The sequence below is a fragment of the Vipera ursinii genome (genome assembly GCF_947247035.1).
Source record: "Vipera ursinii genome assembly, chromosome: 6".
Taxonomy (NCBI): domain Eukaryota; kingdom Metazoa; phylum Chordata; class Lepidosauria; order Squamata; family Viperidae; genus Vipera; species Vipera ursinii.
The window spans coordinates 41,765,827-41,791,828 of record NC_139515.1 but is presented as its reverse complement, the minus strand read 5'-3'; the positions used below and the strand labels follow the sequence as shown (position 1 = coordinate 41,791,828).

The following is a 26,002-nucleotide window of genomic DNA, read 5'->3' as shown; positions in this document are numbered from 1 at the left end:
ATGTTTCAGGATATGATCATGTATGAAATAAGCAGCTATATTTTTATAGGTAAAGTCATTTATTTGGAAAATTATTGAAGCACATGATAAATAATAATAAATTATATGAGAAAAACGTACCTGTGCTTGTAACCATGTTACTAGCGTTTCCCTAATTAGCTGTTGCTGTACTTCAGTTAGTTGAGAATACCTGAAACAGAGCATTAATATTAAAATATTTACAAATCTTTCAGAGAAACATTTCTGCAGAAGCTTCCAGTATCCTGTTCCCTACATAAGATTTTGGATTTTTGAATACAACTGCTATGGACAGGAATTTTTGCATTAGAATGTAAAATAAAATACATAAACAGATGCACATGTGCTAATATATAGTTCCTCTTAAGTTTCCCCCACCTCCAATCCAGACCCATACAAAAATTGTGGATTTGAAAAAGACTGCAAAGATTATCTACTTCAACCTTTCATAAATATAAGGCAAGTATCTCACTTGTATTTAATTTGATGTTCCAGAACTTGAAAGCAGAAGAACTTGATGTGATCATCACTGAAATAGAGAAATAAATAGGGGATGAAACTATTTATTTGATATGTTTTATCTGATGGGTTGGATAGGAATCTAGTGTCTGGTTAAAATTTTGCTTTGTTCATAATTATAAGTACACAAATATAAATTTATAGACAAATATGTACATATGTATTTCACTTACATTCTGCTCCTCATTTGAAGAGCTAAAGTTATATTTGGCAATCTCCTTTTAAATAACAAAATTGCATACATTTTGCAGCAGAAATCATTGTTCCAAACCATTTTGGTTTAATGACAGGTTACAAAATTTAGCTATAACTACTACAATCTAGATACTGCTTTTGACACTACAGGCAAAGTGGTAACATTAAAAATAATCCAATTCAAGCAAGAGATTATATTTTTAAGCTATATTCCTAGAGGTTGATCACTGAGTTTGGTGTGGATACTTCAGACTATAACACAGATATCTCAAGACAAACTAGAGATTATGGGGATACAATTCATATTACAACACAGGTTATGTTTAGCTGTCAACAAATGGCTCAAACTATACAAACTCTAGCACGAGTGAAATAATGAATAATAATCTATGGCCATGCTGCTACAACATCTATTTAGACTAATAACAGATTAGGCTTGAATCCACACATGTAAAACGAGAAAAAGCAGCATTCAGTAGCATAGAATAACTTTTAACTGAAAACACTAAATATAGCAGCATCTGTGAAAATCACAAATACCACACATAAGGACAATGCAGTGTCAACTCTACAAACGGATTTGGCTGAAGCCATTTTCCCTTCGTTTTCGGTTGCCACAGAATTGGGAAGGGGGATGAGTATTTTTTAGCTTAGTCGAAACAATAAATTGTTCTGTGGGAACCAAAGTCATTGCTGATTACATTTTGGCAGGCTAAAACTTCTGTTAGAAAGCCCATTCAAGTAGTTAATTGGGGAATGTGACTTATTACATATTACTGGGGTGGGAAGTTCAACTTTGTAACACTGTAACCTTTGAGGGGAACTTCAGTCTTGGTTTCACTTTTGATCTGCCAATACCATGTAGCCAAATAAATACGGTATGTTCTTTAAGGAAACTTTTTTTGCCTTGGAGTTTGGAACCATGACATCCAGGTTTTTGCTAATTTAACAGTTCTTTCCACTATAATCCTAGGCCATAAAGTTAAACAGTCATGTACTTCAAAGAAGAATTCTGGAGAGCCGACAAACTTCTTGAGAAACAGAAAAGAATTCAGGTTCCATTAGTTCCACTATTTGTGTTCATCAGGATATAACCACATCAAACAATACAGATAGTCTTCCAATTACGACTGTAATGGACCCTGCCCATTCCACTCGTAACTCGAAAACTCGTACAGTGAATCTCATTCGAGGTATGAGATCACTCCCTTGCTCATTAAGTGAACATTAGGTATCTCAGGGTGGGGAAGGCCACAGAGTGCCTAGTGCTGGAACAGACCCCCAAACCCTCCCTGACCCACTAAGATACCACATGCTTCCCCCTCCCTTCCTGCTGCATAGGACTCACCTGGAAAAGATTCGTCTCCTCTCTGCTGCGGTTCTGGGCAGCAGCAGCCTGGAAAAGGCCTCCATAGCCCAGATTGGGTCACGGGGGGGGGGGGTCGCAGAAACATTCCCCAGCCTCAAATCCAGGCGGCAATAGCCTGGAAAAGGCCTCTGGAGCCCGGATCGAGCTGCAGGGGGGGTTTGTGGAAGCGTTCCCCAGCCTCAGATCCAGGCAGCAGTGGCCTGGAAAAGGCCTCCGGAGCCTGGATCGGGCTGCAGGAGGATTGCGGAAGCATTCCCCAGCCTCAAATCTGGGCGGCAGCATGGGAAAGACCTCCGGAGCCTGGATCGGACCATGCAGGGTGCGTAGAAGCATTTCCTGGCCTCAAATCCAGGCAGCAGCGGCCTGGAAAAGGCCTCTGGAGCTGCGGGGGGTGATGCGGAAGCCTCCCCTGGCCTTAGATCCAGGTGGCAGGAGCCTGGAAAAGGTGTCCAGAGCCCCGATCCAGCCTCCGGAGGTACGTACAAGCATCCCCCAGCTTCGGTTCCGTTCTCTGTTGCAGAGAACAGAGGCCTATATACCATGAGATCACACAAGATCAGTAGTGTGAGATCTCGCCCCACTTATCTCGCATGATCTTGCATTACTTCAGGCCTCCATTCTCTGTGAATGCATTGAAGGCCTGGAGCAGCCAAGAAAGCGAAGGATCTTGATCTTCGCAGGGTGACTATTGAAGGCCTGGTGCCTAGGGAGATCCAGGGCGGGGGTGGGGAGGGGATAACCAGGGTGAATGTTGCAGAGCCACTGCGGTCGCTTGTAAGGGCAAACGATTGCCGTGGTGCTACAATATTCGTAACTTCGGGACTTGCTCATAAGCACTCATCATGTAACTTTGAACGAGCGTTAAGTGAACGCTCGTAACTTGGGAATTACCTGTAATGGAGTTGGTTATCTGCTTGAAATTTATATTTACATCTATTGTATATACAGAGAAGTGTTTCTACTTCATAAGCTTGTAAGCCGCCCTGAGTCTTCGAAGAAGGGCGGGATATAAATGGAATTAAAATAAAATAAAAAATAAAAAATATGCAATTTCAGTATGACTACAAAAATATAAACTAACCACAGATGTCTAGCTATTATGAATCAAGGGGTCCTTGGTGCTCTCTGAGCTTGGTTGTTTTCTTGCAGACATTTCATTACCCAAACTAGGTAACATCAACAGTGTTAATGATATTACCTAGTTTGGATAATGAAACATCTGCAAGAAAACAAGTTCAGAGAACACCAAGGACCCCTTATTTCAACCCTGAGCTACAAATATTCTCCTTTATTGATACTATTATGAATTATATGGTGCATGGGAATGGCATTTACACAATTCACTGTCTCTTATAATTCTACTTAAGAAAAGAAACAACTTAAATTTTGTTACCTGTAGATTCTTTGGGCTAAAGCTTCAGCACACACTTGCCAAGCATCAGGAGATATCTTCAACTGTTCAAAATAGGCCAATGCCTGAAATTATTTTTAAAATGTATATTTTTACGACAAAAGAAGCTATGTATCCTTTAATAAACAGGCATAATAAAAAAGCTTTTCTGATTCTCTACAACTTTGAAATAAAGTAAATTTAAGAAGCCATGTTATTTTAATCAGTGCAAAGTTGCTAAAGGCATAGAGGAAATCTGGTAAGCAAAGTAGAGGTCTGATGGAATAACACTCCAGTAGAAAACTGGAGAAAAAAGAGAATAAGCAAAAGGAAAAGGAAATCTTATGCCCAATAGAATTAACTAGATTTTTGACCATGTGAAGGTTTAAAAATGAGTGAAAGTCCTGATCTTTATTCTCTCTATCATCCATATTGTTATTTGTGAAATTTGTTTTCAGTTCATTAAATATGAATAGGTCTCCATATGATCAAAAATCCTGCAAATAGCGCAGAGGTATATTTGCACACAGACAAATATAAGTGCATCTCCCTTTTTCAATTTCTAACAGAACATGGGGAGGTGAGAAAGAACATTGGTTGCTGGCCACATATACAGCTATGATCAAGACCTCACATATTCAGATGAAAACCTGAGAGAAGAATTAATTTAATGCAGGAGTTGGCAAATTTCTTCCTATTGAGAGTCAAGTCCCCTCCAAGATAGTCTGCTGCGGATCATATAGCAGATGGCGCTAGTTCCAAGCCAGGGAGGGATCCAAAATTAAAAGTCTATGGAAAAACTCTCTTTAACATATTTCTTAAAATTTTTGACACTGTCATCTGCTTCTCAAAAAAATAGGCTGCCAGTTTAATTTAATCTAATACTACCCATGTCTTAGCTGGACTTTGAGGGACAGAGAAGAATACCCAGGTCACAAAAGGAAACAAACAAAAAGGAAAACGGATAAAGATGGATTGGTGACGACAATGCAGTAATATAAACACAACGTTGTGAAAACTAGGGAAGTATGAATGACAGAGGAAAGATCTCTCAAGTTAAAGATGTTAAGAAACAGGTGACCAGGGCTATGAAAGCACTTGGTGAAATATTTACACAAAGCAATTAAATGGTAAGGACTGGTCTAGAGAATCGTGAACTAGAGATGAAAAGATCTTGATAAATGTTATATAGTTTTACAAAAATAAGCCATATCTTGGCTATAGTTCAGAAATATTTATAAATATTTATAGCAAGCCAAAATTAATATGCTGTTTATGATAAAAGCATAATTAAACTTACTCGGTGCCTGAAATCTAAGTCAGCATTTGGATTTAATCCTAGAAGAGCTTGCTCATCCATTTCTGCTGCTATTCTCCAGCTTCTTTAACAGGATTATCCCATTCATACACAATCAGAGATACAAACATCTATGGATGAAATAAAATTAAGACAGTTGCAAAACTCTAAATTAAAGCCAAGATTTAAAAGCCTCAATATAGATGAACTACATCTTAGACTTAGACAAAAAGATCAGATGACAGAAAATCTTTCTGTATACCTGTTCTTTTTTTACCACATTACGCAGGCAAAGCAAGTGTTACAACCCAACACATCTGGAAACCTGAAACAGTCAATGCTGGGCAAGATTTTAAAAAAATCTTTTAATCAGATATGAAGCAAAATAAAAGTATCATTCTTCTATGTTGTTAGCAAAGGCAACACTAGTCTCCTTGCAGATACATTTCATGATTCGTGCTGATTATTTTAACATAGAATTTTAAATATAATAAACAAAATAGAAAGCAGACATATTGCAAAGCAAAGCAACAGAATCATATTTTTAAGATTCCATCTGGCCACCATAGGTATTTTGAGAAAATACAAAATGTGTACAGTCGTATGGTTTCTTTCTGCACTTACCAAGAAAAAGATAACTTGGGAAGTAAAAAACATGCTGAGAAAATAGATGATAGGGAATTATTCAATACTTTGCCTTCTAGCAAATGTGTTTTGTAAGTGAACAAAAGGAACTTTGAATCTTAATCTGATAATGAGACCTGTATGAATGCAATCTGAACATCTTCTATTTTATTATGGTGATCTAACTATTAAAACACAAAGGGACATGGTGGCTCAGTGGGTTAGGACGCTGAGCCTATTGATCAGAAGGTCTGCAGTTCGCCGGGTCGAATCCCGCGTGCCGCATAACAGAGTGAGCGCCTGTTACTCGTCCCAGCTTCTGCCAACCTAGCAGTTCGAAAGCACGTAAAAATGCAAGTAGAAAAATAGGGACCACTATGGTGGGAAGGTAACAGCGTTCCGTGTGCCTTTGGCGTCCAGTCATGCCGGCCACATGACCATGGAGACGTCCTCGGACAAGCGCTGGCTCTTTGGCTTTGAAACAGAGATGAGCACTGGCCCCTAGAGTCAGAAACGACTAGCACGCATGTGCGGGGGAACCTTTACCTTTTTAACTATTAAAAACATTATAAGTAGAAATTTACAAATAACCTTTGGAAGATGAGAGGTACTTTGGATGTTGTGAATTCTTTGGGACAGTAACAGGGCAGAACAAGAGTTGACATGCACACATCCTTTCTTAATCACACATCTCTCCAGCCTCGGTAGCCCTCAATTTATGACAATTGGGATCATAATTTGGATAGTTAAGTGATGCAACCATTAAGCAAGCCATCATGTTACCAGACCCAATTTTACAACCATTTGTATCATGGTCGTTAAATGAATCATGTGATTAGGTGCAGTTCCACAAACTGCATGTTCCCAAATGACTTTGCTAGTCAGGAGCATGCTGAGAAAATTGCAAACTGTGATCATGTGACCACAAGATACTTCATCCATTGTAAATGTAAGCCAAGTGCCTGAATTGCAATCACATGATTTTTGTGTGTGCATCTATACACACACATGCTCATCTGTTATAACTACAAGGAAAGGTATACGTCATTTTCAAAGGCCATCATAACTTCAACCTTCATTAAATGAACAGTCATAAATTGAAGACTATCTGTAGAAAGCAGCAATTGACTGACATACCAACTTTTTTTGCATAAATTGTATTAGTTTTTATGGGGTTAGGGATAAGGTAGAGTCGGGATTAGGGTTGGGGTTTGGGTTTTTCCAAATAACATTTTTGATATTTAGAAAACAGCACAATGTCTCGGTACATGTATTTAACTAATAATAATAGATATACTTAATTATCATAAACAATATGTTAATTCATCACTCAATAGCCTTCTTCTTACTAATATAAATTCAAAATTACATATCACATTCCTTCCTCTCTGACTCGTTTTTCTAGCCAATGATAAAAATATTCCCATGTTCTAAAGAACATTGAGTCTTCTTTCTCCTTTAACTTTAGAGTCAATCTATCCATTTCTGCACATTGTAGAATTTTCTTAATTAGTACTTCACATTCACTTCACATTATAGGATGTCTGGCTCGGGATCAGTGACCACCCAATCATGGTTATCTGGGACGTTAAGCTTGTTCTTGTATAGTTGTTCTGTGTAGTTTTGCCACCTCTTTTTAATCTCTTCTGCCTCTGTAAGGTCCCTGCCATTTTGGTTCTTTATTATGCCCATCTTTGCATGAAACGTTCCCTTTATATCTACAATTTTCTTGAAGAGATCTCTGGTCTTCCCTATTCTATTGTTTTCTTCTATTTCTTTGCACTGTTCATTTAAGAAGGCATTCTTATCTCTTCTAGCTATTCTCTGGAATTCTGCATAAAGTTGGGTGTATCTTTCTCTTTCTCTCTTGCCTTTCACTTCCCTCCTTTCCTCAGCTATTTGCAAAGCTCCCTCAGACAGCCATTTTGCTTTCTTGCATTTCTTTCTCTTTGGGATGGTTTTAGTTGCTACCTCCTGTACAATGTTGCGAACCTCTGTCCATAATTCTTCAGGCACTCTGTCTATCAGATCTAATTCCTTAAATCTATTTGTCACCTCTACTGTGTATTCATCAGGGATATGATTTAGTTCATATCTGAGTGGCCTAGTGCTTTTCCCTACTTTCTTCAATTTAAGCCTAAATTTTTCAACGAGAAGCTCATGATCTGAGCCACAGTCAGCTCCTGGTCTTGTTTTTACTGACTGTATAGAGCTTCTCCATCTTTGACTGCAGAGCACACAGTCAGTTTGATTTCTGTGTTGGCCGTCTGGTGATGTCCATGTGTAGAGCCGTCTCTTGGGTTGTTGGAAAAGAGCGTTTGCTAAGACCATCGTATTCTTTTGACAAAATTCTATCAGCCTGTGTCCTGCTTCATTTTATACTCCAAGGCCAAACTTGCCTGTTATTCCGGTTATCTTTTGGCTTCCTACTTTAGCATTCCAATCCCCCATGACAATAAGGACATCATTTTTTGGTGTTAGTTCTATAAGGTGCTGTAGGGCTTCATAGAACTGGTCAATTTCATCCTCTTCAGCATTGGTGTTTGGGGCATAGACTTGGACTACTGTGATATTGAATGGTTTGCCTTGGATTCGAACTGAGATCATTCTGTCATTTTGAGGATTGTATCCCAGTATTGCTTTTCCTACTCTTTTATTGACTATGAATTTCTTCTGAGGGATTTCTTCTGAGGGATTCTTGCCCGCAGTAGTATACCTGATGGTCATCTGAATTAAATTCACCCATTCCTGTCCATTTTAGTTAGTTGATTCCTAAGATGTCAATGTTCAGTCTTGTCATCTCTTTTTTGACCACGTCCAGCTTTCCTTGATTCATGGATCTTACATTCCAGATTCCTATGGAGAAAAAATCTTTACGGCATTGGACTTTCCTTTCACCACCAGATACATCCACAGCTGAGCATCCTTTCACTTGGCCCAGTCGCTTCATTCTTTCTGGCGCTACTAGTACTAGCCCTCCGCTCTTCCCTAGTAGCGCATATTGGACGCCTTCCGACCTGAGGGGCTCATCTTCCAGCATCATATCTTTTTGCCTTTTGGTACTGTCCATGGGGTTTTCATGGCAAAGATACTGGAGTGGGTTGCCATTTCCTTCTCCAGTGGATCACATTTTGTCAGGACTCTCTGCTATGACCTGTCCGTCTTGGGTGGCCCTGCACGGCATAGCTCATAGCTTCACTGAATTATGCAAGCCCCTTTGCCACGACAAGGCAGTAATCCATGAAGGGGTGCAATTATATACGCTTTATTAAAGAACACAACAGTTTAATTTATGTAGGCTAGGGGTCTTAATAAGACATATTTCCTACTATTGTCATACACATTTTTCAACAGTTACCCAACATCCTTCTAAAATTTCTGAGTAGAAAATGAATGCATGAGCATACTTTTTTCTTAAGAAAATATTTGTAGTTCATGTGAAGAGTATGTAACCGTTCAATGGAGAAACAGGTAAAACTTGAGTAATATCTAGAACAGGGGTGTCAAACTCAATTTCATTGAGGGCCACATCAGCATTGCGGTTGCCCTCAAGGGGCCGGGTGGGTATGGCCAGGGTGGGCATGGCCTACTCGGTGGGTGTGGCTAGAGTGCGTATGGCCTGCTGGGTGGGCATGGCCAGCTCTACATCAAGGGTGCCTATGGGGGCCTGGGCAGGAATGAGACAGGTCTGAGAGTCTCTGGCAGAAGGAGGGTCTCTGGGCCAGGGCCAAGGCAGTGGGGGCCGGTCCCTCACTGTTTCTAGGATGGCTTCGTGGGCCACATGAAACCACTTCACGGGCCGGATCCGGCCCCCGGGCCTTGTGTTTGACATGTCTGATCTAGAAAATGTTCTCAGAGTTGAACCACCTCCACTGACTCAGTTTTCTGTAGGTTCTAAATGCTCAAAAAGAAAGAGCCTGTCATGCTTTTCTTTAGCTCTTTGCCTCTGGTCTCTGAGTCACTATTGCTATTAAAGAGAATTGAAGGACATTTAAACGCTCACCTAAGTGTCACAGATTACCAGGAGGATTTTTAAAAATCCTACCATCTATTGCAGGTGTGTCAAACTGGCTTCATACTGAAGCCACACTCACCCAATTGCTGGCAATGCAAAAAGAGTCGTGATACATTGCAACACGTCACATGACGTGGCAAGTTTGACACCCATGATCTACTAGTTTCTTGCATCCTCAGGTCAATTTTTTGTGCTTCAAGCAGATCTGAAAGAAAGGGTAGGGGCAAGAAAATCCTAAAAATGCAATACTATCTGTATTAAAATAAATCCAAAAGGGTTCTAAAATTCAACCACAACAAAACATCAACCTATTTCAGTACTATAAACAATAAACTCAAATCAGCTAGAGAATGGTATAGTCCACAGGTCTGCAACTCGCGGCTCCGGAGCCGCATGCGGCTCTTTTAGCCGTCTCCTGCAGCTCCCAGTCCTCTGCCATGTGCAGTCCCCCCCCAAAAAAGTGAGACTAAAAAAGTTCAACCAATCAATTCAAATATGCAGGGTAGGTGCATATCTCGCCTTGGCTCCACTCTTTAAACCCTGTTCTGCGCATGCGCGCATGTACACACATGCGCACACATTTTTTGCGGCTCCCAGTTTTTCCTTTTGTGAGGGAACCGGTTCCGAGTGGCTCTTTCACTGTTTCAGGTTGCTGACCCCTGGTATAGTCAGCCCCTTGTCTGAGGTTTGCATACAATGCTCATCCATATAAATTACAGTGCTTGTTCTGCAGGAAGCCTATGGGCTTTCCAGTGGTCCACTGGGCTCATTAGAATTAGATCACTGCTTTTCTGCTGTCAATGATAGCAGAAAATCAGCAATCGCCTTTGAGCTGATAGGAGGAAGAGAAAAGAGACATATGTACGAGTTACAATGTATAAAGAAATTCCAACCTATCTTCTAAAGCTTCAGCTAGGACAGTTGTTCCATTTATCATGTTATTTCTGGGTCCACACTTCAAATTAGTTATTGTATAATGTGGTTTGTTTGGTTTTTGCAAACCCATCTGGTATAATTTGTGAATCATTCAATTATGAAATCAATGATTAAACAAATTATAATTTAATGTAGTTTAGGAACTCACTATGTACTAATGAGCATCACCAATGACAAAATGCATTATAAATATAAAACCACAATTATACTTTTTATCAATTTGCAAACTGTCACTGTAAATAAAGTAACAGATTTTACTGTTACTGTTACTACATTTCATTATCTTTTGACTTCACTATTTACAGTTCTCAAAATGGCAAGTGTGTATATATTACATAATATAATTGAAGTGGACTGTAATGCCATAAAAATTTTGTCATATCAATTACCATAAATCTTTTTGATATTCTATGATTCACTCATACATGCAAGTTATTGCTAATGTAGATGTAGATAAAGTGAGTAGAGTTTTGTTGTTCTATTTAAGAATATCACCAAGAAAAATCTTATATTTAAATATCTATTAGTACATTGCATCTAAGTTCTAGATTATGGTATGCGGGCAACAGAATGTTTTAGCTTCCACAGTACTATATAGATTAGAGAACTACTTTGCATAGGAGGACCATGCTTGGGTGAAATGGCTTTCTACTTGTGACAGATTGGTCAAATTGTGTGCAGAATTATCTTTACAGCTAGCAGGAATGCTGCATGTAACACAGATACCCCTAAGGCTGGTAACTAGGTCTCACCTTCTCTATTTTACTGAAAGGCATGATCTCAAATCCTCAATTAATAAAACCATTAGGGACATCAAATATCTTTGAGCCAATCTGATTATAATGATCACACATAGAAGATTCAATTTTGGAACACAAGAGGAGTAAATAATAAAAGTAATGCTTGTGGCAACACCAGGGGGATATTAGGATGTAAATGAACATGCACTTCTGTAAACACTGGCAGGGTTGTTGGGTAATATTTAAATGGTTTGCAGTGACTTTTTGATAACCATATTTATTACTTCTTGAACTGCTATCTTTATTTTGTATATTCCCGTTCACCATTTGGCTGAACTATCAGAAAATGAGTTGCATGATATATTATTTCAAACAATGCTTTTCAATGTCAATTCAACATAAACATGGGCATAAACTCATCATGAAATAAAGTTGATTGCCAGTTAAGAAAAGTAGGTGACCCAAGAAGAAAGCAACAAAAGAATATGAGACAGAAACTACATTTCCGTTAACAAGTAAAAGAAAAAGCTGTTTTTCATTATAATGCACAAATAATTTGTTTCCCCCATCATAATGGGGGAGTGGTGGGTAGTGGTGGGAGCATCCCGATACTCCCATATTACACCCCTCCTGCGTGAGCTGCATTGGCTACCAGTTGTCTTCCGGGCGAGATTTAAGGTGCTGGTACTTACCTTTAAAGCCCTACATGGCTTAGGCCCGGGTTACTTGCAGGACCGTCTGCTACCGGGGACAACTTCCCATCGCCCAGTGCGCTCACACAGAGAGGGCCTCCTCAGGGTGCCATCCGCCAGACAATGTCGGCTGGCGACCCCCAGGGGGAGGGCCTTCTCTGTGGGAGCACCAGCCCTTTGGAACCAGCTTCCCCTTGAGCTTCGGATGGCCCCGGACCTCCGGTCCTTTCGCCGCGACCTCAAAACTTTTCTCTTCCATCAGGCTGACCTGGATTGATGATGGGTTTTTAAATATGTTTTTAATTTTTAACTGTAATTAATTAATTTTGGGACTGTTATTTAATTCGTTTTTTAATTTTTGTATTGTTTTTTATTGTTGTAAGCCGCCCTGAGTCCTTTGGGAGATAGGGCGGCATATAAGTCATCATCATCATCATCATCATCATCATCATCATCATCATAATAATAATATTTCTTTCTGGTATTGGTAGTGATAAAAGTGGGCTGATCACTAGGAAACTGATGCAGGGCTATTCTACATGGGTCTTTTCTTCAAACGCAGATCTTTCAAATACATTGGGATAACTAATCTTAGACTTTCTAGGCAGCTGGCTAAGAATTTTGGAAGATAACTTCCCAGAACCTTAGTAGAGCACCAAGTTGAGCAAAGAGGCAGAAAATACTTTAGCAGATGCAGCACGGGATGAAATGAAGGGCAAAGAAGCACGGGTCAAGGGATAGGAGGTAATCTATGCGGCTTTAGGTTAGTAAGGCCCTAAGAGAAGGGGGATCCATCCCCAAAGAGCACAGCCTCCAATCTTGATCAAGAGACTTGGAACACGAGGCGGTCACGCCACTGCACCATGGGGCCTCCTGGGCCAAGCGATTTCTCCTTTCTGCATTTAAAGAAAAGTTGGATAGTCCCCATCCTTCCCAAGTTTGCAAATACGGCCACCCTGAAAGCGCACACAGCCCTCCAACAGCCCCCGTTTCGTTTCATTACCTTCCCAGCTATTCCATCAAGGAGGGCTTGTGCCTTCTCGCACTATTGGGAGGCCGATACAGCGCAGGGGGGCCGGGCAGAGGAAGCCAGGGAAGGCCACACGCGGCAGAGTTGCCGCGCCGCCAGGAAACACGCAACACGGTTAACGCGCCTCTGCGGGTTCCGCAGCACCCCAGTCTCTTTTCACACAGTTCCGCTCAGGAAACTGCTCCAAGCCCCGAACTACAGCATCCAGAATACTCCGCGACATCAAACCCGAGATTCGCCAGGCAATAAACCGTCTCAGAGAAAATCTGGAATTCAGAAATAGGTTTTTCGATCCTTACTTTAAGAACGCCAATCAGGGGAAGAAAGCGCGTTGCACACTGGGAAAAAAAGCTTTCTGCTTAGGCGCAATTCATGATGGGAGGCGTAGTTCTCGAGCTGCTGCTTAAGTCAGAAAAGAGCTATTCCCCAGCCTTTCTGTTCGCTTTGCGTCCCTACCAATAGCCCAGATGTTTAGCTATCTCCGATCACTATGTTGGCCTTGAATGAGAAAACCTCTCGCGTTGAATAGCTTTAGCTGTTGTTCCCACAACTAGGTCTTAGCTTGGTGTTGAAGCCAATTAATCACATCAAACACAAGGAATGGAAAAGCAGACTTTTATTTTGTCACCAAGGAATAAAAATGACCTCGGCTTTGAAAGCTACCAAGGCCCCGTTTACAGTTTTACAGCAGTTTTTATAATCAAAGGTGATTTTCATACACTCCTCTGCACTCCCCCCCTCAATGATACATGCATAACATATAATATTGATTGGTTACCTAGATTGCAGCCCCCTAAATCTTGCTTGCTTGCTATGCAAAATAACTAAATGTCGCGCCACCTTTGCCCATCTTAGGTCACAGGAATCTTGCAAAGTTTCTAATTTCCTGTGCCAGCTATGTGGTTTTAACATTTCTTCTAAATGAAGCTCAGTGTCCTGGCTAAGTGGTTAAACCTGTCTGTCTCACTTCATTGTCCCTGCACACACACACACTCCATCCCCCTAACATGTCCACTGTTAGCAAGCTTATCTGCAAAGCCCTCAGTGAGCAGAAAGGAAAAAAGCTGTTAAAGAAAAAGTTGTTTAAGAGTAAATGTTTCTTCTCAAAATTCATCTTCCTCACTCCCATGTCCATCACAACCACACCTGGGTCCTATCTCCATATATGACCCTTCTGATCCCCAGGACCTCATCTGGACATACATTCTTTCATTTGATCCTTCATAGCTCCCCTACTTTTCATTGACCGGCTGACAACAGACATACTTGGAATATACCAATACTACACATAACTTCGATTTAAATATCATGGCTTTTCAAAAGGGATGCTTGGAATTGTAGTTCTGTAAAGCGCTCATTTAATTGGCTTCAAAGTCTTTAAATGCGTAAACTTTCCTGGATGATAGTATTGTATCAATGCAATCATTAACCTATCAGATTATTTCCATTGGGCTTCATTCCCAATATACTGTATGTACAATTGCGGCCTAAAACTAATAATAATAATAATAATAATAATAATAATAATAATAATAATAATAATAAGAAGAAGAAGAAGAAGAAGAAGAAGAAGAAGAAGAAGAAGAGGAGGAGGAGGAGGAGGAGGAGGAGGAGGAGGAAGATGAAGAAGAAGAAGAGGAGGAGGAGGAGGAGGAAGAAGAAGAAGAAGAAGAGGAGGAGGAGGAGGAGGAAGAAGAAGAAGATGAAGAAGAGGAGGAGGAGGAGGAGAAGAAGAAGAAGAAGAAGAAGAGGAGGAGGAAGAAGATGAAGAAGAAGAGGAGGAGGAGGAAGAAGATGAAGAAGAAGAGGAGGAGGAGGAAGAAGAAGAAGAAGAAGAAGAGGAGGAGGAGGAGGAAGATGAAGAAGAAGAAGAAGAGGAGGAGGAAGAAGAAGAAGAAGAAGAAGAAGAAGAAGAGGAGGAGGAGGAGGAAGATGAAGAAGAAGAAGAGGAGGAGGAGGAGGAAGATGAAGAAGAAGAAGAAGAGGAAGATGAAGAAGAAGAAGAAGAAGTAGTAGTTGGAAGGGACCTTGGAGGTCATCTAGTCCAACCCCCTGCACAGGCAGGAAACCGTATACCATTTTAGACAAATGGCTGGCCAGTCTCTTCTTAAAAACTTCCAGTGTTGGAGCATTCACTGCTTCTGGAGGCAGGTTGATCCACTGGTTAATTGTTCTAATGTCAGGAAGTTTCTCCTTAGTTCTAGGTTGCTTCTCTCCTTGATTAGTTTCCATCTGTTGCTTCTTGTCCTGCCTTCACGTGCTTTGGAGAACAGCTTGACTCCCTCTTCTTTGTGGCAGGCCCTGAGATATTGGAACACTGCTATCATGTCCCCCCTCGTCCTTCTCTTCATTATACTAGACATACCCAAACTAATGTAAAACAGATTCGTGCCTGGAATTTTAGTCGGAAAATAAAGCAATGCATGGCTGGGACAAATCTTCAGTAAGAAAGCTTATAGAACTTCTAGGTATTATAAGATCTGTTCTTGCAAAAAATACACTCCTGCTTTGTTAATTCAATATTAATAGATCAGGACTCAGCAGTACGCATCTATCACCTAAGTGAAAGCATAGGCTAATATCTTGTTCCCAATTATTTATCTGCACAAAAATTCCAAAAAAGAGGCAAATGCTACAGTGAATATAGATCTTTTCCTATATAAATATCAGAAATGAACAAAAATTAAGCACACAACTACATGACGTCCATTGAATAAAGTACACTCACCAAAAGTGAGTGGATGAGTGGCTCAGTGTAATCAGGAATGCAGTAAACTCTTGGTATATTTTAATATTTATTTTTTATTTTATTTTAATTCCATTTATATCTATTTATATCTATTCTATTCACATTAATATAAATTCCATTTATATTAATGTGAATAGAATAGAATAGAATAGAATAGAATAGAATAGAATAGAATAGAATAGTTGTGATTCAGCGTCAGCCTGTGGTTTCGGCAGCTGAATTGGACAATTCTGAGGAGGAGGAGGAGGGGTTTGGAGAGCCTTTGGTTGCAGATGCATCACAGAGCTCTCAGCCAGGCCCCTCCCGTCTTGTTCCTCCTCAGACCCAGCTGTGTGAGCCTGAAAGATTAGACGAAGACGATCCACAGCTGGCTTTGTTCAAGGATGCTTGAAACAGGAGGCAGACAAGCAGAAGTGAACAAAGAAAAGCAATGAGGCACCTCGGGAGGAGGCAAAGAGAAGCCACGCCCCAAGACTGTTGTTTAAAAGGGGAATGTGTGGGAGGTGCTGGTTGCTGAAGGCAACCGTTTGCAGAGCTTCTGATATAGTCTCGGTCTGTATTTGTTTTACTCTGTTTTGAACTGTTTCGTTTAGTTTTTGCAAATAAATTTGGTTGGCTTAATTCCAGCTTATTGAATATAACAAAGGGGTTGTCCCTGACATTTCTGCAGGGCTGGTTGTAGACTGGAACAGAACAAGAAGAGAAGAGAAGAGAAGAGAAGAGAAGAGAAGAGAAGAGAAGAGAAGAGAAGAGAAGAGAAGTCAGGACCCACTTAAATTACTCACCCAAGAAAGCAGAACTCTTGAAACAGGCATTGTCTCAAAAGAAAACTTTTATTAGGGACTAGTGATAGCAGGGAATTTAAGGTGTATAGGTGCTTACTTTGGTCGATTTCCACCTCCTTGACTAGCAGGCACCAGTCATAAAGTCGCCCCAGGGCTCCTCAAGCTACACAAGCATTATATAGCTCCTCATTCAGCCCATCCTGGAAACAGCTCACCATAATCTCCTCTAGCTAATGAAGGCGGCTGCCCAGTTCTCTGAATTCTACAGTGTATTCAGCAACTGGTCTTCTCCCTTGCTTCATGGTCTTTATGCGCTCCTGGGCTTTCTTGTCTGCCAGCCAGTCCTCAAAACGCCTTTGGAGTGTGGCCATAAAACAGCTGAAATTTCTCAGTTCGGGGGCATTGCAGTTGTAAAGAGTCACCATCCAATCTGCTGCCACCCCTTCCAACGCTAAGGTGACTACGCGTACCTTCTCGACATTTGTAGGCACAGTTCTCTCATAGATCTGCATGTAGATGTACACCTGTGCCAGAAAATACCCCAGGCTTTTGGGGTCTCCATCAAACTTCACCCCAATTGGGATCGGCTTCACTTCTGCTAGTTGGGGGGGGTCTGGCCCTGGCGGCTTGTAGCAGATGGCCCCTGGGTGGTGCTGTACCTTGGGCTCCGATGCTGCCTCTCGGATCTCTGATTCCCCCTCTTCGGATTCTTCTTCCTCTGACTCTTCTTCAGATTCATGGCCCCCTTTCATTTGCATTTTAAAATTATCAAGTGTTTTCTTTACATACTCCATTACAGCTTCCATAGATCCCAGTTTGGGGTCTTCTTTCTCTGCATCTTTGTCCAGGGGGGGCAGGTTCTGGATTTTTCTTCTTAGCTTTTTTCTTACCTCCTCCTGCCCCCCCCTCCCCCCGTTAAGGTGACTTTCAGGGCTTTCTCCTCCCAGCCTTCCTTTTTTCCAACTCAGAGTGACCATCTGGCTCGATCTTCTTCACCAGATGGTCCAGCCACTTCCTGGTCTCGGGAGAGGCTTTCACTGGTTTCAAGGCTGAGGAGGCCTTCGGCCCATTGAGCCGGCTGGAACTCCTTCATCTGGAATTCTGTTGCGACTCCCCTGGTACAGCAGTTTACTTCTCCAGGTTGAGTACTATGCAGATCTCACCTGTCAGGACCCACTTCAACTAATCACCCAAGAAGGCAAAACACTTGAAACAGGCATTGTCTCAAAAGGAACTTTTATTAGGGACTAGTGACAGTAGGGAGTGTAAGGCGAGATCTAAGAAAAGCCCGTATAAAAAATATAATTAAGCAAGCAATATGCCCCCTCCCACCAAAGTCATAATGTCTGTTTGAAATCCAGCCAATCCACAGGTGGCCTGGTGGGTGGCTGTCTGGCACAATAGGTATGCATCTCAAGGTCTTCTCCAGCTTTCGTTTCCTTGTAACTGTCTCCTAGCTAAGGAGACGCATTCCATACTCAAAGGGAGGAGGCCAGACAAAGGAAGGAGAAAGTGAAAATTAACACTATGAATCCCCCATGCATCCCCTACCCTAACAATAATGGCAGGCCCCAAAAAGACAGAAAAAAGGAGAGAGCAGATGAGGAGTTTTGGGGTCTGACAATATTATAGAATGGGATGGGATGGGATGGGATGGAGTGGAATGGAATGGAATAGAACAGAACAGAACCTTGAAGATCTTCCTAGTCCAGCCCTTTTGCTCAAGCAGGAGAACCTATACCATTTCAGACAAGTGACTGTCTAGTCTCGTCTTAAAAATCTCCAGTGATGTAGCGCCCACGATTTCTGAAGGCAAGCTGTTCCACTGGTTAATTGTCCTCATTGTTAGGAAGTTTATCCTTAATTCCAGGTTGCTTCTCTCTTTGGACAGTTTCCAAACATTGTTTCTTTTCCTGTCCTCTGGTGCTTTGGAGAATAGTTGATGCCAGTGCTTTTTTTGTAAAAGAAAAAGGTGCCGAAACTCACACATGTCATATAACCCACCTTGCCCTTCCTACAAGGTTCCATCCAAAAAAGGTGCCGGAACTCAGTTCTGAGCGTTCTATGAGAAAAAAAGCCCTGGTTGATGCTCTCTTCTTTGTGGCAGCCCCTCAAATACTGGAATACTGCTAGCATTTCACCTGTTTCTTCTTTTCTTTAGACTAGCCAAACCCAAGTCCTGCCATTCTTCATGTTTTAAGTCTCCAGGCCTTTGATCATTTTAGTTGCTGTTCTCTGGACTTTTTCTAAAGTCTCAACATCTTTTTTGTAGTATGGTGACCAAAATTGGTTGCAGTATTCCAGGTGTGATCTTACTCAGGTTTTATAAAGCGGTACTAATACTTTGCGTGATCTTGATTCTATGCTTGTTTATGAAACCCAGGATTGTATTACCTTTTTTGGCTGCTGTTGCACACTGCTGGCTCAAAGTCAACTGATCGTTCACTAGGACTCCAAGGTCCTTCTCACAGTTACTGTTTTTGAGCCAGGTCTCACTTAATCTGTACTTATACGTTTGATTTTTCCTGCCTAAATGTAAAATTTTGCTTTTCTCCACATTAATTTCATTTTGTTGGATAGGGCCCATTGTTCACGTTTGTCAAGATCTTTTTGGATCCTGAGCTTGTCTTCTGGGGTGTTGGCTATTCCTGCCAGTTTAGTGTCATCTGCAAATCTGATGAGTTCCCCTCTTCTATTCCCTCATCTAAGTCATTGATGAAGATATTGAAGAGTACTGAGCCTAAGACAGAGCCTTGTGGCACCCCACTGCTTACTTCTCTCCATGTGCATATAGTACCATTGAGGACTACTCACTGAGTATGGTTTGTCAGCCAGCTACAGATCCATCTGGTGGCAATGTTATCTATATCCCACCTTTTTCTAGCTTACTAAGCAACAGGTTGTGGTCTACTTTGTCAAATGCCTTACTGAATAAATCATCAGGTCCAGTCCAAGCTGGGAATAAATAAAATGGAGGCTAAGATGCTGGAAATAAAATGGAGGCTACTTAAGAAAGGTTCTTGTTTATTTAGTTGCCAGAAACTTCAGTGACACAGCATGTTTCTGGGGTGGCTGACAAAATGGAGTCAAAATGGAGTTGGGATAGGTGGCATTTATACCGTGTTCCCCAAAAGTAAACCCACCCCTGAAAGTAAGCCCCAGCTGATTTTTGGGAAACGGGCCTAAAATTAGCCCTCCCCCCAAAGTAAGCTTAAGGGCCTGCATGGATGGCCTCTGTGACGAGGCAAAGCCAATGAGGAGGGGGGATCCAGTATACCCGTTCCTTACCTCTGCCCAGCTTGTTCCGCGGCCTCATGGCAGCGGCATTGGGCACGATACACGAGGCGGCAAATGGCCGATTTTGGCACGATGTAGCTGTTGCTGGCTGTGGCCATTTGCCGCCTCGCACGTTGCACCCAATGCCACTGTCATGAGGCCACAAAACATGTCGGGCAGAAGTAAGGAACCAGTATACTGGTTTCTTACCGCCACCCAGCTTGTTCCACAGCCTCATGGCAGTGGCATTGGGCAGAAGGCAGCAAATGGCCGGTTTCAGCGTGACGTGGCTGTTTGCCACTTTGTGTATTGCCGCCTTGGAATTGACATTTCCCCCCCAAAAAAAACTTTGTTTCCCTGCACACGTTGGCAGTGGCGGATCGCGAAGGAGAAACAACATGGGACTGGGAGTCAGGTAAGGAAAGAAAGGCAATTTCTGGGAGGAGCGAGGATTTCTTTCTTTACCTCCTCCACTAGTTCCAAGGCCACTTTCCATTGTGTTGCTCTTTCCAATGGCCCAACCCCCCACTTCAGCACCCTCCCTCCCTGAGCCTTTGGCACACCACCTTCTGCTTTCGTCAGCCTGCCAGCCCCACCTCAATGCCCTGCCCACGACTGCCCAGCATGGCTGCCCCGGGGCTGCAGTGGCTGGCCTGGCACAGGAAGGGCACACGCCCCACCCTCCTGCCACCATGCAGGGTAAAGTTGCCACGCCCACCCCCGCCCAGATGACCTTGCCTCCCCCAAGCATTTTTTTACTAGCCTGCGTTTCAGCTTCATTCTGTTTCTCCGTTTGCTTCTCAGCCTTCACCGCGTGTTTCTGGTATTATCTGTAAAAAAAAAGTTCCCTCAGTAATGGGGGACTTTAATTACCCTGATATCAACTGGGAGACAAACTCTGCACCAAGTGGAAGATCAAACAGATTCCTGACAAACCTAGCAGACAACTTTCTCTCCCAAAAAGTAGAGAAGGGAACTAGGGGATTAGCCATATTGGATTTAATTCTCACAAACAGAGATGAAATGATAGAAGGTGTCGAAGCCACAGGAACCTTGGGGGGAAGTGATCATGCAATATTGGAATTAAACATTCTGGAGGCACAAGCAATAGAACACAGCCAAACTAGAGTCTTGGATTTTAAAAGAGCTAATTTCAATAAACTTAGAGAGACCATGGGAAGAATTCCATGGATGAGAATCCTAAAGGGGAAAACAACTCAAGAAATTTGGGAAATTTTGAAAAGTGAGATAATAAAGGCCCAGTCTAGTACAATACCAACAAAGAAGAAAAATAACAGCTCTCAAAAGAAACCAGCATGGCTGCATAAAGAACTCTCTGATAAATTGAAAGATAAAAAGGACAAGTATAAGAATTGGAAAGAGGGGCACATAACTAAGTCAGAATATCAGGAAATAGCCCGTGCCTGCAAAGATGAACTGAGGAAAGCTAAGGCTCAAAATGAACTAAGGCTTGCGACCACAGTCAAAAATAACAAAAAATGCTTCTTTCAACATATAAAAAGCAAGAAAAAAGTTAAGGAAATGATTGGTCCATTAGTGGGGGAAAGTGGCAAGAAGGTGACAAGCAATAGGGAGAAAGCAGAACTATTTAATTCGTTTTTTGCATCTGTCTTTACACAAAGGGAAAAAACAGTCCAACCTACCCAAACCAGTGCCATAAAAAACAGAATAGAAACGCAAGTTAAGATAGGCAAGAAAATGGTAAGTGAGCACCTGTCCAGCCTAGACGAGTTCAAATCACCAGGACCAGATGGATTACACCCCAAGGTTCTCAAGGAACTGGCAGACGTGATCTAAAGAACTACTGAACTATATTTTTCAAAGATCCTGGAGCACTGGGGAACTACCAGAGGACTGGAAGAGAGCTGATGTAGTTCCCATCTTCAAAAAAGGGAAAAAAAATAGATCCAGGAAACTACAGACCTATCAGCCTGACCTCAATACCTGGGAAGATTCTGGAAAAGATAATAAAACAACAAATCAGCGAACACCTTGATGCAAACAAAGTCATCACTAAATTTCAACATCGGTTTGTCACAAACAGATCATGCCAGACAAATCTTATTACATTCTTTGACCAAGTGACAAAACTAGTGGACCAGAGGAATGCTGTAGATATAATTTACTTGGACTTCAGTAAGGCATTTGATCAAGTAGGTCACAACCTACTACTTGATAAGATAGAAAAATGTGGGTTAAATAGCATTACCACCAGATGGATTCGTAGCTGGCTGACAGGCCGTACTCAGCGTGTGGTCCTCAATGGAACCGCATCTACATGGAAGGAAGTGTGTAGTGGGGTGCCCCAGGACTCTGTTGTGGGCCCAGTGCTCTTCAATATCTTCATTAATGATTTGGATGAGGGGATAGATGGGGAACTCATCAAATTTGCAGACGACACTAAGCTGGCAGGAATAATTTAATTTAATTTAATTTTTAATTTAATAACATTTATATACCGCCCTTCTCCCTGAGGACTCAGGGCGGTTCACAGGGCAGAATAAAATAGCAAATACAAACATTAAAAAAAGATTAAACAATTGCCCTAGTTAAAAACAATGGAAATACAGTGCTAAAAACCCCAAGAAAAATTAAAAGACCAAAGATAAAACAACCCCAGCAATCCCCATCAGGCTAGGCCAGCTTGTACAAACAGAAATGTCTTAAGATCGCGACGAAAGGAGCGAAGATCGGGCGCCATCCGGAGCTCTACCGGTAGCTGATTCCACAGCTCCGGAGCGCCCACAGAGAAGGATCTCCCCCTGGGGGCCACCAATCGACATTCTCTGATAGCCAATACTCCAGAAGATAGGCTTAAGATACAGAAGGATCTGGACAGACTCGAACACTGGGCACTATCTAACAAAATGAAATTCAATGGTGAAAAAAGTAAGGTTCTACATTTAGGCAGGAAAAATCAAATACATAGGTATAGTATAGGTGGTACCTTGCTCAATAGTAGTAACTGTGAGAGGGATCTCGGAGTCTTAGTAGACAATCACTTCAATATGAGCCAGCAGTGTGCTGCAGCTGCCAAAAAAGCCAACACAGTGCTAGGCTGCATTAACAGAGGGATAGAATCAAGATCAAGTGAAGTACTAATACCACTTTACAATGCTTTGGTAAGGCCACACCTGGAATACTGCATCCAGTTTTGGTCACCACGATGTAAAAAAGATGTCGAGACTCTAGAAAGGGTACAGAGAAGACCAACAAAGATGATTAGGGGTCTGGAGGCTAAAACATATAGGGAACGGTTGCTGGAATTGGGTATGTGTAGTTTAATGAAGAGAAGGGTGAGGGGTGACATGATAGCAGTGTTCCAATATCTCAGGGGCTGCCACAAAGAAGAGGGAGTCAAGCTATTCTCCAAAGCACCTGAAAGCAGGACAAGAAGCAACGGATGGAAACTGGTCAAGGAGAGAAGCAACCTAGAACTAAGGAGAAACTTCCTGACAGTTAGAACAATTAACCAGTGGAACAACCTGCCTCCAGGAGTGGTGAATGCTCCAACACTGGAAGTTTTTAAGAAGAGACTGGCCAGCCATTTGTCTGAAATGGTATAGGGTTTCCTGCCTGAGCAGGGGGTTGGACTAGATGACCTCCAAGGTCCCTTCCAACTTATTATTATTACTTTCTAACTTCTTGAGATCTTGCGAGAAGTTAGAAAGTCTGATGGAACTTTTTTTTTAACCAGTAGTCCTACAAACATGCAGTGAAGGCTGAGAAGCGAACGGAGAAACGGAATGCAGCTGAAAAGCAGGTTAATAAAAAAAATGCTTGGGGGAGGCAAGGGCATCTGGGCGGGGACAGGCGCAGCAACCTTACCCTGTGTGGCTTCGGCAGGTGTCTGGCAGGGGGAGAGAAGTAATTGGTCCATCACCATGCTAGCATTGCCGCGTTGCTTCTCTACCCCATGCACAGGTCCTGCCCCACTCCCACGCACTCGCAGCCTACTGGTGCAGGTACCAACAAAAATTAAGCCCTCCCTGAAAGTAAAACACTCTGCTTACTTCAGAGCCCAAAAGAAAGTAAGAGTGTCATACTTTTGGGGAAACACGGTACCTTCTTGGACTTTGTATTTGAAATGCCTGTTCCTGTTGGAGTACTTTCCCCTGAGCTTCAATGCGCCCTTTTGGTAGTGTAATGGTGGTGGGTTAATCCTATTATGTCCTAAAGGTCATGTTCCTGTCCTTGAAGCCTTTGTTTTTCTAATCCCATCAGCTCAAACCTTCTCTGGGGTTGTGGCTGAAGGCATTTTGTTTATGAATAGGTGGCCCCAAATCTGTATTTCTAAAAACTGGCCTGCTTAGTTTCTGCCCAGGGGAACGTGGGCTGTTCCTGCCTCCTCTAAGATTTTCCTTCATTGTTTCTTTGGGAAAATATAACATTCTACCTTTTTTAATATCTCCCAAAATATTTTCTTCTTTAGGAGGGTGGGTGGGTGCTGACTTTTTAGATCAGGGCTTTTCAACCAGTGGTACGCGTACCACCTGTGGTATTTTGCCACATGGCAGGTGGTACGCAACTGCTAGCCAAGTGTAGCAGGGAAGGGGAATGAGCCAAAGCAACCCAACCCTGAGGGAGAGGCAGCTACAGCTGCAGGACTGTCTGGGCTGGGCAGAAGCCCCAGGAGCCAGCAGGGTTCCAGATGATAGGCTCCAGATGATTGGCGCTTCCAGAAGCAGTGCAGAGCTGGAAGTGAACTGAAGAAAAAGTGGGGGAGGAGGGGAGAGGCTATAAAATGAGGTGGTTTGGGCGGAAAGGGGGGGAAAAAGACAACAGGGAAAGAGAAGGAGAGGTCAGCAGGCAGAGAGGAAACAGGGACAGAGAAGAAGCAGCAGCTGTTGCTGGAAGAAAAGGTCCCCTGGTTCGTTTTCTCCAGCTAGGAGAATGCAAACAGAGCTGATGAAATGAAAAGGCGCCATGTTGGAAAGGAGGTGGGTTTATTTAGTTCTGGATCAGCTGGCAGCTTGATTATGTTACCATAATTTTTTCTAGTTTTTACAGTGTTTTGTAATTCAGAGGCTCCTTTGTGTGCTTTGGTTATTGGAATGTTTTAGTCTGTATTTTAGACTAGCAATCAGTCTCTAAAGTGTTGAGTTCCGTAGGTTTAATCCCTTTAAACAAATGTAATCAGTTTTACCCTCTTGAGTCAATGGCAGTCATGTCAAATTTGCGATGTCACGTGACGTTGCCCAACATATCGGAGCCTTTTCACCATTGCTGGCAATGGGGTGGGTGCAGCTTCCTTGACACCCCTGGTCTATGGCTTTTAGAAAGTTTTCTTTGAAGGTAAACAGGTTTAACTTTAAAGCTAAAGCTTTTTGCAATTGCTAGAGCCTTTCAGTCTGGAATTGCAACATTGTGACACGTCTGAGGCAGCTTAAAGGAAAAAAAACTGAGTTTATGTGTTTATTTTGTGAGCCTTTCTTACTTTGCACTTGATTCCTCTGTCTTTAAGGGTACAGGGAAGGGATGGGGGGGGGGTGAATTCTTACTACACTGTGGAAGGAGGGCTAACCAGCTAGCTGAGGGGTCTACAAACTTAGCAACTTTAACTCCCAGAATTCCTCATCCAGCCATGATGGCTGAGGAATTCTGGGAGTTGAAGTCCACAAGTCTTAAAAGTGCCAAGTTTGAAGGCCCCTGAGCTAGCTGGTAGCAGTGCATATTAATAAACATGGATAAATTCATCATACATTTGTCAGTGCAAAGGGAAAATGATTCAGCAAAGGAACAGCCACCAGAGAAATTAAAACTGGTACTTTTTTACTTTTTTCCTACAGTTTGTAATATTTTACTAGATTATAAAATAAAATACAAAAATATAAAAGCAAATAGTAGGACACAGTGGGGAGGAAAAAGTGGGAAAAGAGAAAAAGATTTCCTCTGTTGCAGTAGAAGGAAGCATTAACATTGAACCTTATCTTTTTAGTTTTCCATAATATTATAAACTAGCCATTTCTATAACAACAAATGAATCTAATCAGTAAAACCCAAAATCCACCCCCCATTTTTTTTAGTCATCAAGTTTTTGACACCTCGCTATGCATTGGTGGTATTCAAATATTGTCATGTCCTAAAAGTGGTACAATCTATGATAAGGTTGAAAAGCCCTGGTTTAAACAACAATATAGCAAACAGCAAAGAAATCAGCAAAAACAAATACCAGCATTGTTGGTTATCAGGAGTCACCAACGCGTTTCATTAACCATGAGGGGAAAAAACACGCCAGCCCAAATCAATTACAGACGAACTAAAGCAGGGGTCGGCAACCTTGGCTCTTTTATGACTCGCGGACTTCAACTCCCAGAATTCCTGAGCCAGCATAGCTGGCTCAGGA

At 42.0% G+C, this 26,002-nt stretch overlaps 1 protein-coding gene across 2 annotated transcripts in view; it reads right to left on the bottom strand.

Annotated features, from left to right (window-relative positions):
- The window catches only part of XPOT (exportin for tRNA), a 52,878-nt gene extending 26,973 nt beyond the window's left edge, over nucleotides 1-25,905 (bottom strand). Inside the window, exons 1-6 of one of the 2 annotated variants that reach the window (XM_083365577.1) lie at nucleotides 25,829-25,905; nucleotides 20,399-20,465; nucleotides 4,792-4,919; nucleotides 3,495-3,577; nucleotides 491-547; nucleotides 121-190 (exon numbers count right to left, since the gene is read on the bottom strand). In XM_083365577.1, the coding sequence (XP_083221703.1) occupies nucleotides 121-190; nucleotides 491-547; nucleotides 3,495-3,577; nucleotides 4,792-4,851 (270 nt within the window). In that variant the 5' untranslated portion in view covers nucleotides 4,852-4,919; nucleotides 20,399-20,465; nucleotides 25,829-25,905. Of the gene's footprint in view, nucleotides 1-120; nucleotides 191-490; nucleotides 548-3,494; nucleotides 3,578-4,791; nucleotides 4,920-12,798; nucleotides 13,118-20,398; nucleotides 20,466-25,828 lie in introns of those variants that run through there. The other variant, XM_083365576.1, reaches the window with a different exon arrangement.
- Between the last annotated feature and the right edge of the window lie 97 nt (nucleotides 25,906-26,002).